The following is an 11,621-nucleotide window of genomic DNA, read 5'->3' on the forward strand; positions in this document are numbered from 1 at the left end:
CTAACATCGTCTATCTGCTGTTTGGAATCATTCTATTTGAAATTTAAAATGAGCAGAAACAAATAAAAGGCATTTTTCAGTCTCAATATTTGATATATTGTCTCTAGGCTGAAAAAAAAATTGCAAATCATCCATTTAATTTGGGGTTTTGGAAACAAAGTGGTTTAATTTTATTGCGTCATTAACGTCAAATCATTATTTTTCTCCAAAGCAGGATGGCAGTCTTCAGTGCCCAACGTGCAAAACCATCTATGGGGAGAAAACAGGCACGCAGCCCCCCGGGAAGATGGAGTACCACGTCATACCACACTGCTTGCCAGGCTATCCAGACTCAAAGACCATCCGCATTGTCTACGATATTCCTGCCGGGATCCAGGTGAGAGCCGTCTCACTTCACCTAATCCACCACCCTGCCTTTCTACCCTGATCCGCTGTCTCTTGCCTCTAAATCTGTGACCTTTTACAACTGCTTATCCGCTTAAGTTGGATGGAGAGTTACTCACGCAGGAAGCTGAGGTGTCGGGATCCTGAGGAAACAGCATTTTTAGGAATTAAGCAGTGATTCAGGGCAAAGACAAAGAAGTATCTAAGAGTAATTCTCTCTCATGGTAAAGGCTTATGTTGTATAAGAAATATATAGAGTGAAAACATGCATGTTTTTTTGTCCTTATAAATATAGGCATACAAGTCCGCCTTCCCTTAGTTGATTTGTCTTTCAGCTTATACATCAAACTGATTAACATTAATAAGAAAATTAAACAGCTGGGATTTGCAATTGGATTTCACCGGGTCTGAGCTGGTGGTATTTTGGCTGGTATTTTCTCCTGACTCCTGAGATGAGCTCAAATTGAGTCAATAAGCTGACCTTTTTCCACCAGCGGAGAAGGCATAGAGCCCCCAGGGATAGCGCTGGGGGTCATCTGACCACTCAGATCAGCATAACAACACAATACACTATTGCCAGGGGACATTACTGTAGGTCTGTCTTTTTCCCCTCCTGCAGTTCAGCCTGCACTCTAGACAACATGAGTGATCATCATAGATGGTCAGGTTTACACTCTGTACTCTGTGGACGATAGCAAAATAATTGGGTGAGTAGGGAAGTGGTGACGCTGTGCATATTGTCCATCTTCTTTTGCCTTTTCAGTCTATGCCAGCACCCAAAACTGTATGATGAAAATAGTAGCACACTATAATGGGCTTTATACTTGTACATCTTTAATAGGTTAAAGTAGGTGGTGTGTTCACTTCAATTCAGTTCAGTTTTATTTTACATAGCACCAAATCACAACAACAGTTGCCTCAAGGTGCTTTATATTGTAAGATAAAGACCCCAAAGTAATACAGAGAAAACCCCAACAATCACACAGCGCTTGGTGACAGTAGGAAAGAAAAACTCCCCTTTAACAGGAACTAACCTCCAGCAGAACCAGGCTTAGGGAGGGGTGCCATCTGCTATAGTGGGAGGCGGGGTTAGGGGAAGGAGACAGGAGACAGGAGAGAGACTCAATGTGGTTTACAAAGATCATCAGAGGAAGTTCTAAATGGTCGAGAATCTAACGCTCTAACCTTCTGAGCTTTTGGTGTCACGAGGGCACCTACAAGATAGTACAGAATGAATGGAGAAATGTCATTTCTGTTGTTGGTGGTGTTGATTTTTTTTTCTTTTTTGTGTAGTTGTAGTTAATGTTAATGTTCAGTTTTTAGATTTGAATTGAATTTTGATTGCACCACAAGCCACTTTATGGCATGAACTATTTTGATTTCATGCACAAATAGAGGAGCGGCAGAGAGTTTCTAGCTGCCTGGTTGGAGTCTGCCATGCTAATACTTTTTGTAGTTACCTTTTAGTAATAGGTGCTGATGAGGGGATTGTCCTCCCATAAACCCAGCACTCGCTGATGAATAGATGTCTTAATGTTTGTGAACATCAGAACAGTTTGAGAAAAACAATAACATTTTTAAATATTGATCTTCTTCCCAGTGTTTGATCATCACAAGTAGCAAGTAGCGCTATGATCAAAAGGACACATTTCTGCATCCCACACTAGAAAAAAGTTCAAAATCAAACAGATTTTCTTGTTAAAACCAAGAATGCCATCCACTGGTTGAAAAGCCCACACTACACTGCCGATGTATATGTGAAGAAAACTAAATGAGATTTAAAGATCAGCCTCTTCGAACATAAAAGCAACTTCAAGAAGAAAGTTGAAAGAAGCCCAATGACATTTTATTTCAACTGCCATCGTGTGTGATCTCCTTAAAGACAAACTCGAGACCTACATTTGTTACAGAGACGAGAATACTGGCTTTGTGTTCTATAAATTGAAAACGCTAAAGGTTCAAATTAAGGATTAGCATTGAGCTGCTTTTTGTAATTCCAGGAAAACACATAACAACACTAGCACCCTCCTTTTAACATACTTTGTGTGACGCTATTTCATTTAAGTACTTGGGGTTCATCTCATTTGTAGGCCCAACAGGGCTATTTCATCCAGCAAGTGCAGTAGATGGTGCAATATTCCTGCAGATTTACATAATACACATGTAATCAGTGTCATGGTATTGATAGCTTATGTTTATGTATTTGTGTCGTTTATGTTTAACTGTGACTGATGACATATCACTTTATCATTAGTCCACCTGGACTAATGATGGCTTGTAGCTGAAACCTATTTGTTTTGGTCTTTAATGAACATTAAGAAGTATACTCATCCGTGATCAGTTAGTATTAGTGCCGTGTACTTTACATTGGTACAATACTCGAACCAATGTAAAGTAAATAAAGTCAAATACTGATACTTTTAACCTATAAAGGCTATGAGAGCAGTGTGCCATGACTTATAAGATGAATCATCAATTTACAAATTATGAACACATTTTAATGTGTAATTAAAAATTATTGTGATTTTTAAAAACACATCTTTCAGCTTTTCATGTATTTTGAAACTGGGATTTGTTGGAGACCTGGAATGTAAACGTGCGTGTCTCTAAAGCACTTTGGGTCAGCTTCTGTTGCTTACATTTGCTATAGGCTATACATAAAATAAACATGACAGTCACCACAAACACAAAGAGGTTCAGACATGTTTTATAATGCATGTCTGAGGTCATTTTTGTCATTTCCAAAAAAAACATGAACAATCCAGTGGACTACGTGGTTCCTTAGAGGATAGGAACCACGTATTGATCACATCGTGGTAGTATCAACCTGATACTGCTATCGATGCTGTATTTGGACCGATCTGCCCACTTTTAGGCAGCACACGTTAGCAGGAAGATAGATTTATGGTTAAAATTGGCTTCGTTGTGAGAAAAAACAGGATATTAGTCTCATTTCAGTGTGATGATATAATCAATATTTTACTTGCAAAAGCTAAAATATAATTTCTATTTCTAGATGCAGGCATAAATCAGTCACTCCCATTCATTGGAGGCCACATTGCACTCCCCCTTTTGGGGGAATTACAGCTATTTTCGGTGCGCTGGGATTAATCAAAAGTGGAATGACTCTCTCTGGATCACCTCTGATGTAACTTTTGAACCGTATGCCTGATTTTCGAAAATAGCATACCTCTGGAGTCACTGAAACGAGCTGAGTTTAAAGAGTCTCGTGATATCAGTTTCTGCTTTATCTAATTTTATTTAAAAAGTTTCTTCATCTTTTGGCCACACCTGTTTTTTTTCTAACCATCTCGGCACTTCTTTCCAAAGACTGTCAAAAAATGAGTCATGAGAGGGCAGCACAGAACTTTTTTCCTGTTATTGCTTACAGCCAGCTTTTAGCATGATCTGATCAAGTTGCCATGGCGACTGTGCCCTGCTGAACTACCTGATTCCATCAAAGCTTCTTGCAGCTTTATTTTTAGGTGGTATTATATTAGTGGTACAGTGAAAAGGGGCCTTATAACCTGTCCAAGAAGTGTGCTTAATAGAAGCACAAAGAACACACAAAAGACCGGGAAAGGCAAATGTGTTGTTACAGCAACCAAAGCCTGGGAATATTACCAAAATGTAAACATAAAAAAGGAAAATGAAATAGGAAAATGGACAAAAAACAAGAGAAATTTGTTATAACAAGGCTGCTTTAACTGTGTGACGTATTTTTATTGATAAGGTTGAGGGAATTGGTGGGACCCTGGCTTTGATGAGCTACAAGATTTTTATTTCATGCTAGTGGTTTCAAAGCACTTTATTTTGACAGAGACTGAACATATTACTGCATATTGAAAGTAACATAGTTCCCAGCTGATTATTTTACAAAAGCCTCGTTTAAGCGATGTGAGCAGTAAAGCTTGTCCTGTGGGTGCTGTTGACATTTCCCACACAATTAAGTCATAATTGCAAGTGAAGGCGTTGTAACTTTTGTTTTTTCTTCTTGACATTTTCACCAGACCAATGAGCACCCCAACCCTGGGAAGAAGTTCAGTGCCAGAGGGTTCCCTCGACACTGCTACCTCCCCGACAGTGAGAAAGGCAGGAAGGTAAGCTGCGACGCAGCTCCCAGACGGAAACACCGGGCTTCCTTTTGTGGAAGCGCCGTCACAAACCATCCTCTCGTTCTTGTCTCATCAGGTCTTGAAGCTGCTGATCATGGCCTGGGACCGACGCCTCATCTTCACCATTGGCACATCCAGCACCACGGGCGAATCGGACACCGTGGTGTGGAACGAGATTCATCACAAGACAGAATTTGGCTCTAACCTGACCGGTCACGGCTACCCCGACCCCAACTACTTGGACAACGTCTTGGCAGAGCTGTCGGCCCAGGGGATTGGCGAGGACAATCTAAAGGACTGATGGCCAGCAGAACTGGTACACTGAAACAAAACCCCCCATGCCCCGCCATCTCCCAGAGAGCGGGGACACTGCACGACGGGCAACATGCGGCCGACAACGCTTTACTCCCCACAAACAAAAATATCCTGCAGAAAGGGTGGCTTTTGGTTTGTGTAACCCAGGCAATCTCCCTCCCCCTGCTGTCTCTAGATCCATGCCTTGAGCAAGTTTTGTCTGTTGGCAAAGTCTCTCAAAGTGTAAATGATGCAAAGAGATTCTTGTCTGAATGTTGGGACCTTGAGGTGAAAGGTATTTATCCCTTTTTCAAGTCAAACTGATGCTGTTCTTTGGCACTCAAAGAAAAATGACAAGGGGCTAATAACTGTACACAGGCACATCTGTAAAACGCTGAACTCCAGAATGCATGGCCCCGACTAACATAATGAAAGTCAGGCAAACACACGCGACAGGGTGAGCTGTCAGCGGATCAGCTGTTGCTTGGTATTATGAAGATTTAAGAAAATCGCAAAGAAATCCAAATTAACTATTTCCCTCCCCCCAAGTTTACTTTTTTAGTGAATTCATTACAAACGTTGGTTGTGCATTTTTGAAAAATCAGGTCATGGCTCCGGAGTGATGTCATTTATGGTTAATCTGATATTTTCCACTTCTGATAGGTCAGTGTATTTTATTTTCTACGTACGGAAGTATGTTCTGTAGTGCATGAAGTAGATTCCAGAGAGCTTAAGATTTAGAAGATTATTGGTGTTTGGTAACAATTGTGTGTTGTATGGTTAACCTTGTGGACAGTCTGTGAGAGGAGACATAAAATAAGATGAAACAAGCTCTGCTCCAAGGTTTAACTCATTTGTTTAGTTGACACACTGATGACGATGACCTCTGTGAATAAAAAGGCTGCATTATTATTATTCCTGTTGGAGCGAACCCAGGCGCTGGCACAATCCATCATGCTGACCGTACACAAGGGATGAGCGTGCAATCGTGTGCTCGGAGGCATTAATAAGCTGGCTTTAAGTCCTTGAGGAGAGAAGCTGAACACACAGATGGACGTTCCTCTGTCTTTCAAACACCAACAGCTTTCCCTTAGAGATCCATTTTCGGGGGAGCTCCTCCGCTCGCCTGCAGTCTCTTGTGAGCTTGTTTGCCGTTTGTTGGCGTTGTACTTGGCTCAAGTGCCCGCACAGTGAGCAGCTGAGCCTCGGAAACGAGCAGCATCTCGTCGCCTTCGTGAGCTCACTTTGGAGTCTTTGGGGCGCTTCCCGATGTATCTGTTCACCCCCGCTTTCTGCCTCCTCCTCAGCTGTGGAGCACTCGTTCTACAAACCATGCAAATGTTGGTCGAGTGTGTTGTTGGCTGGGGACTATTTTTTCCTACGCCCCCCCCCCCTTCCCCCCCTCCCCCTTTAGACTTAGTGCCCGCGAGATAAAGACTTTTCGAAGGTCCTCGGTGGAGATCTTGTGATGTTTATTTACGCTGCGATAAATTATAACCCAGAGCTGCATAATTCTCCATAAATATGTCTGATCAATTTTAATGAGCGGGAGCGTTGGTGTCAGGTTTATTAAGGGGTCACCCAGCAGCGGGCTTGATTTTGGGGTTAATCATAGTCTTCCATAGCACTTTGAGGCAACATTTTTGTTGATTAAGTCATTTGGTTTTTAGAAAAATGTCTTAAATTGCAACTTAATCTTTTTTTAAGTTGATGTTTATAAACTGGCTTGCGATGCTTTAACTATATATATATGAATATATAAAATATATTTGCAGATGTGATATACCTTTAAATTTAAACTCAATTTGAGTCAATGGTGTAAGTTTAATTTATTTTTATACTCTTCTATATAGAAAATATACAGATTGTCCCACATATCTGTACACAGGCACATGAACATGAGTCACATAAAATCTGGCAAAAAAATTTGTCAGGATGTCAGGGACTGAAACATGTATGACTTGTTATGGACGTCTTATATTGCAAGTAGTCTTAGCGTATTCTGCTGTCATGACCTTAATGTAGACCTTGTGTAGTTGATCCCCGTGGGACACAAATAAATACAGTAAATGTGTCTTTATTATTGCTGGGGCAGCTTTAGCGGCATGAAGATGGCCCATGTTGGCCTTTTTTTTACGTTCCGTGGGAACAGATGTTGTCAGCCATTTTTTGTTAAAGCTGAAGGTGAAAACAGCCTGGGTTCAAGATCCAATCACAAAATATTCTTAAGAGTTTGTTTAAGCAGGTGAGGTTTCTCTTAGTTAGGCGTGAGTCACAAACACAAGAATACACAGAGTTTGTCACTTTAAATTCTTCCCCTCCCTCCTGCAGTGCCATGTCAGTACTAGTTCAGAACTAGTTTTGCATTATATACTGTTGCGCGGCAGAAAAAGAGGAAATCACAGCCGACAGGATCTGCGGGCTACATCTGCAAATCATCCGTGAATTTCTTGCTGTGGAGCCTCCCGTTGCCACTGACAGCTATTTTGTTGTGGCGAGGCAGTGCCTGATTTTTGCCTCCAGTACCAGTCCCATTTTATTATGAGAGAAACATGAAAAAGCTTTCTGCATCAAGCGCTAGCACCACATCAGTGGAAAAGTGCTACTTCTAACTCTCGCATCAAAGCACAGCAGTGTGGAAATATACATTTAAATGTCAGTGATGCCTCAGTCGCAGCCACTGTGTTGGTAAAGAGAATTTGCACATGCATATGCATACCCAGTGTGTTTGTCAGGACTCCATTTACATCTGCAATTAAAATAATCACAGCTGTTTGGTTTGCAACTGCAGTCTAAGCCAGATACATGGATTAATTATAAAACTCTTTTCATACAAATGATTTGATCTCATATAGATATTAGGAAAGATATTTAAGGTTAAATTAAATATAATTTAATATGCACTGCTCAAAAAAATTAAAGTAAGACTGAAAACACATCAGATATCAACGGCAAAAAAGTTATGCTGGATGTTTACACTGATATGGACTCCATAATGTGTTAGGAATGAAAGGATGCCACATCATTTGAGGGAAATTAAAAATAGTACTCAGGACCCAGTGCACCAGCGTAGGGTCTGACAGTGGGTCCAAGGGATTTCACGCTGATACCTGATGGCAGTCAGGGTGTTGTTGCCTGACCTGTAGAAGTCAGTGCGTCCCTCAGATCATCACTGACACAACACCAAACTGATGATGCTAAACAGTGTTACAGACACCATGGACCTGCCAGTTCTGGCATTCTATGGCAAATGCCATTTGGGCTCCAAAGTGTTGGGCAGTGAGAATAGGCGAGCAGATACGGGTCCTGTTCATGGGTTAAGGACCTTCAAGACCATGTCCAACTCTCCTAGAGTAACTTCTGGACTCCTGAGCCAGTGATGGGAGACACAGCAAACCTTCTGGCAGTAGCACATATTGATGCACAACCTCAGAGGAGCTGGACTACCTGTGCAACCTCTGCAGGTTAATGTAACCCCTAATGGAAAAGTAGTGAAAAAAAACTGTCAGAAAAGATGATGAGGGAAAATGTTTATCTGTAAAAGTATTGCTTTTTTGTCTCATTATTGCCCCTCTAGTGCCGCTGTTATTAATTTCATTGACACCAAAAAGGTGAAACGTGGTTAAAAATAACGACCGCTGCTGCATAACTGATCGGATCAATATCCCAGAAGTTTATCTGACTTGATTCTGTACTCTGAAAAGTGTTCCTTTAACTTTTTTTGAGCAGTATATTTAAGACAGATTACTGACCGGCTTCATAATTCAGTCTCAATGAAACTTCTACTCAAATTTTTTTCTTGAAAAATCTTAATAAATATCGCCACACATTACTAAAATTGCATATGCATCCATGGACTACCCAAAGTTTCATCTACATATAGCATACACCATGAGCCTATTTCAGCTGGCCACATCCCTGCTGCAGTGTGGCAATGCTGAAGACACAAAGTGGTGTGAGCTGTTTATCCCAAACTTATGAATATATTTTAATATCTTTTGTTATTCTGTTAAAGTCCACTTTCACTAGATGAGTAGTGGAGCCTGTGTTGTCTGTGAGCTAGCGTCTCCATTTTTCAAAAAGGACACTTTTGTGGCTCTTGCTTCTCAGGCACGAATTTTCTTGAATGCAGCTGTTGTTAACCTTCAAAGAGAGCTCTTCTTCGCCCAGGAGCAACAAACAAAAGATTTAAAATCTATCCAAGGTCACAACAATCACTGTAATCGCTTTTTTTAAAAAGGGTTAAGGCATTAAAATACCACTGGGTTGTGTGCATACAACAGGATGCCAACAGAAACTGCTGGATTACTTTAAAACAAGGTTTCATTATGCATGTGAATCAGCCTGCTGAAAACTGCTCCTGTGTAAAACAAGCTGTCATTGTGTAGCTTTTAGCTACAGTAAGCTCTTAAAACCCAAAGAATGGCAGATGCTACAACTCGCTTGTGATCACTGTGGAGCATTTAGCAGCTAAAGTGCTCGGACTTTTCATTCATCAGGTGGACAGGATCATGACTCTAAATGAATCGTGAGCGAATCACTGTCCTTAAGACCAAATAAGCCAGTTGTTGCAGATTTAAGTATTAATATCTGTTTAAATACTTTAAACCTGTATATTTGTTTTCAGGCTGTTTTAGCCACAGCTCTGTGTTTGTGGTATGGTATATGGTAAACAAACTATTAAGAGTATTTCTGAGTGATTTTTGACCCAGGCGCTGAAAACATTCACATTTTTGGCCTACGTCAACTTTTCTCCTTCGCACATTTGTGACACCCTTTATACAATGGGACAGCAAAAGAGAATGCTACCGATCTATCAGGGAACTTTTCCATGTGAAGTGAAATTTCGTTCACTAGAGAAATCCAAATGTTCGCTTCTTCAGCTTTTTCCTTTTCCACGTGTCGGTCTTGTAGTGTGAACGACGCCCGGCCCTTTAGACTTTTCAGGTGTGTACAGATCTATGTGGGAATGATGTATAAATCAAGGTTTTGGTATTTGTCCGGTTAAACAAGAAGGAGGTGGTTTTTATGCAATTTACTATTTTTAAAACCTAATACATGATTTACGTGTAGCAAGAAGAAGGTTGATTGTTTTTGGTTCAAAATGACAATGGATGTTTTCTTTATGGGGCGCCTACCTCTGCGTTTCTAAACAGAGAGGTTGCAATCCAAGGATGTTCACATGCTATGTATAAAAAAAACATATATTTTTGATGTCTTTTTTTTCAATGATTGTCTCTAAAAAGAACTATTAACATTTGCTGTATTGCTCTTCATCCCATGCTATTCCATTAGAGGTTAGAGGTGGGATCGGGGATGAAGTTACTTTGTCCTAATGTATGAAGTATATATGAAGTTGTACTCTCGTAGTGTCTACTGCAAACTGTACTTCTCTATCTAAGTGATACTTTACCATTTTTCTGTGGCTATGCTGTACGTTTGTATCCGTCCGTGTGAGCGTGTGTGAAAGTGGGAGTCTCGTAGACAAAGCATAGGTTCATGTCCTTTAAAGATGCCGTAACGTTTCTTAGAGGTGCATGTTAACCAAACAGTGAGCAAGCGTATTGATAGTGCAGAGTTTTTCTTGTTTTTTGCATATGAAAACATGTTAGCTTCTCTAGAAACCCCACCCTGGTTTTCTGGTGGTTAGCACTGTGGTTCTGAAAGTTATTCCTATTAGTTAGGGATTTTCCCTTTTTATCTTTTATCCCCCCCCCCCCCCCCTCCCTCTGTATTGGCTTTGATTTACACAAATGAGGAAACGATAGCGTTTTGCTGCTTTCCCCACTCTTTCCACGACATGTAAAACATCTGAAGTTTTTCAATTTAAGTGCCCATTTTAAATGACCTTTCCAAGTCACTGTTTTTGTTGTTTAATCTTAGGCAGCGTCTGCATATTGTTATGGTTCACGTGGACAAACTGAGATAAACTAAAAGCAAGATATACAGAGACATTGATTTAACTATAAAGGGCTTCTTAATCTATTGGTCTTTATTGAATTGTGATGACCTTGTTGCATGTTTGTGTGTTTTGTTGTGGAAAAATAAATGTGCCCTTGACAGGGGTAGTGTGTTTGAGCTTTTGTTACACCGGCTCTCCTTGTCCCCCCCACCCCCACCCCACCCCCCCACCCCACCCCAGTCGGTGGTGATGTGTCCTCTTCCTATTTAACACCACCGTTTCCTTCTCCCTGGGTAACTCTGTGCTTTGGAGCTCGTTATATGGATATAAACGAGCCTGGCTGCTGTTCTGGAGTGCAGCAGGAAGAGTTCTCACTGGTAGTAAATTTGCTTTATGGTAATTTTCTGCCTCTGGCTTCTGTGGTAAAGAGCTGTGGTGGGCGCATATTAAAGCAGGCCTTGAGATGTCAGGACGGAGGTGATGAGACACACCCCCTTTCAGGTTGTCGTTCTTCCTTCCGTCACTGACCCAGCAGCTCGGGGGCCAGACCCCTGCTAGTATTTGTAAATAAGCCCTACTTGCCTGTCTCCGCTCACCTCTCACGCCTAATGAGGGGGCGAGCAGGGAGACTGCTGCATCAGTGCAGGTAGGTCTGCTTTCATTAGCATTTAAATAAGGCCGGGAGGTGCATTGCTGGCACGCATATTTTTTTCATGTGGTATAATTTAACATTGCATTCAGATTCTTGTTGGATTGTGAATTCTGTGGTTCTGGTGGGTTGATTAAATTTGAACAAAGGAGTAGAGCAGTAACCATGACACTGGGAGCCTGCTCTGGCATCTATCAGATGTGACGGGGTTTCCTGTAATACCAAAAATGAATCAATGTCTGCTTGAAGTCAGATCCTCCTGCACTTTAATGCTAAC

General features: G+C 41.2%; 1 protein-coding gene across 4 annotated transcripts in view; it reads left to right on the plus strand.

Annotated features, from left to right (window-relative positions):
* Positions 1-10,858, plus strand: part of dtx1 (deltex 1, E3 ubiquitin ligase) — a 53,355-nt gene extending 42,497 nt beyond the window's left edge. For 3 of the 4 annotated variants that reach the window (XM_085293822.1, XM_085293823.1, XM_085293824.1), the window contains 3 exons: positions 212-376; positions 4,395-4,484; positions 4,576-10,858. In XM_085293822.1, coding sequence (XP_085149948.1) covers positions 212-376; positions 4,395-4,484; positions 4,576-4,800 — 480 coding nt within the window. In that variant the 3' untranslated portion in view covers positions 4,801-10,858. The remainder of the gene's footprint in view (positions 1-211; positions 377-4,394; positions 4,485-4,575) is intronic. The other variant, XM_085293825.1, reaches the window with a different exon arrangement.
* The last annotated feature ends 763 nt before the right edge of the window (positions 10,859-11,621 follow it).

Source organism: Mchenga conophoros, linkage group LG12, assembly GCF_057382185.1.
Source record: "Mchenga conophoros isolate Kocher_MC1m ecotype Shallow Benthic linkage group LG12, M_conophoros_male_GT1.1, whole genome shotgun sequence".
Classification (NCBI taxonomy): Eukaryota; Metazoa; Chordata; class Actinopteri; order Cichliformes; family Cichlidae; genus Mchenga; species Mchenga conophoros.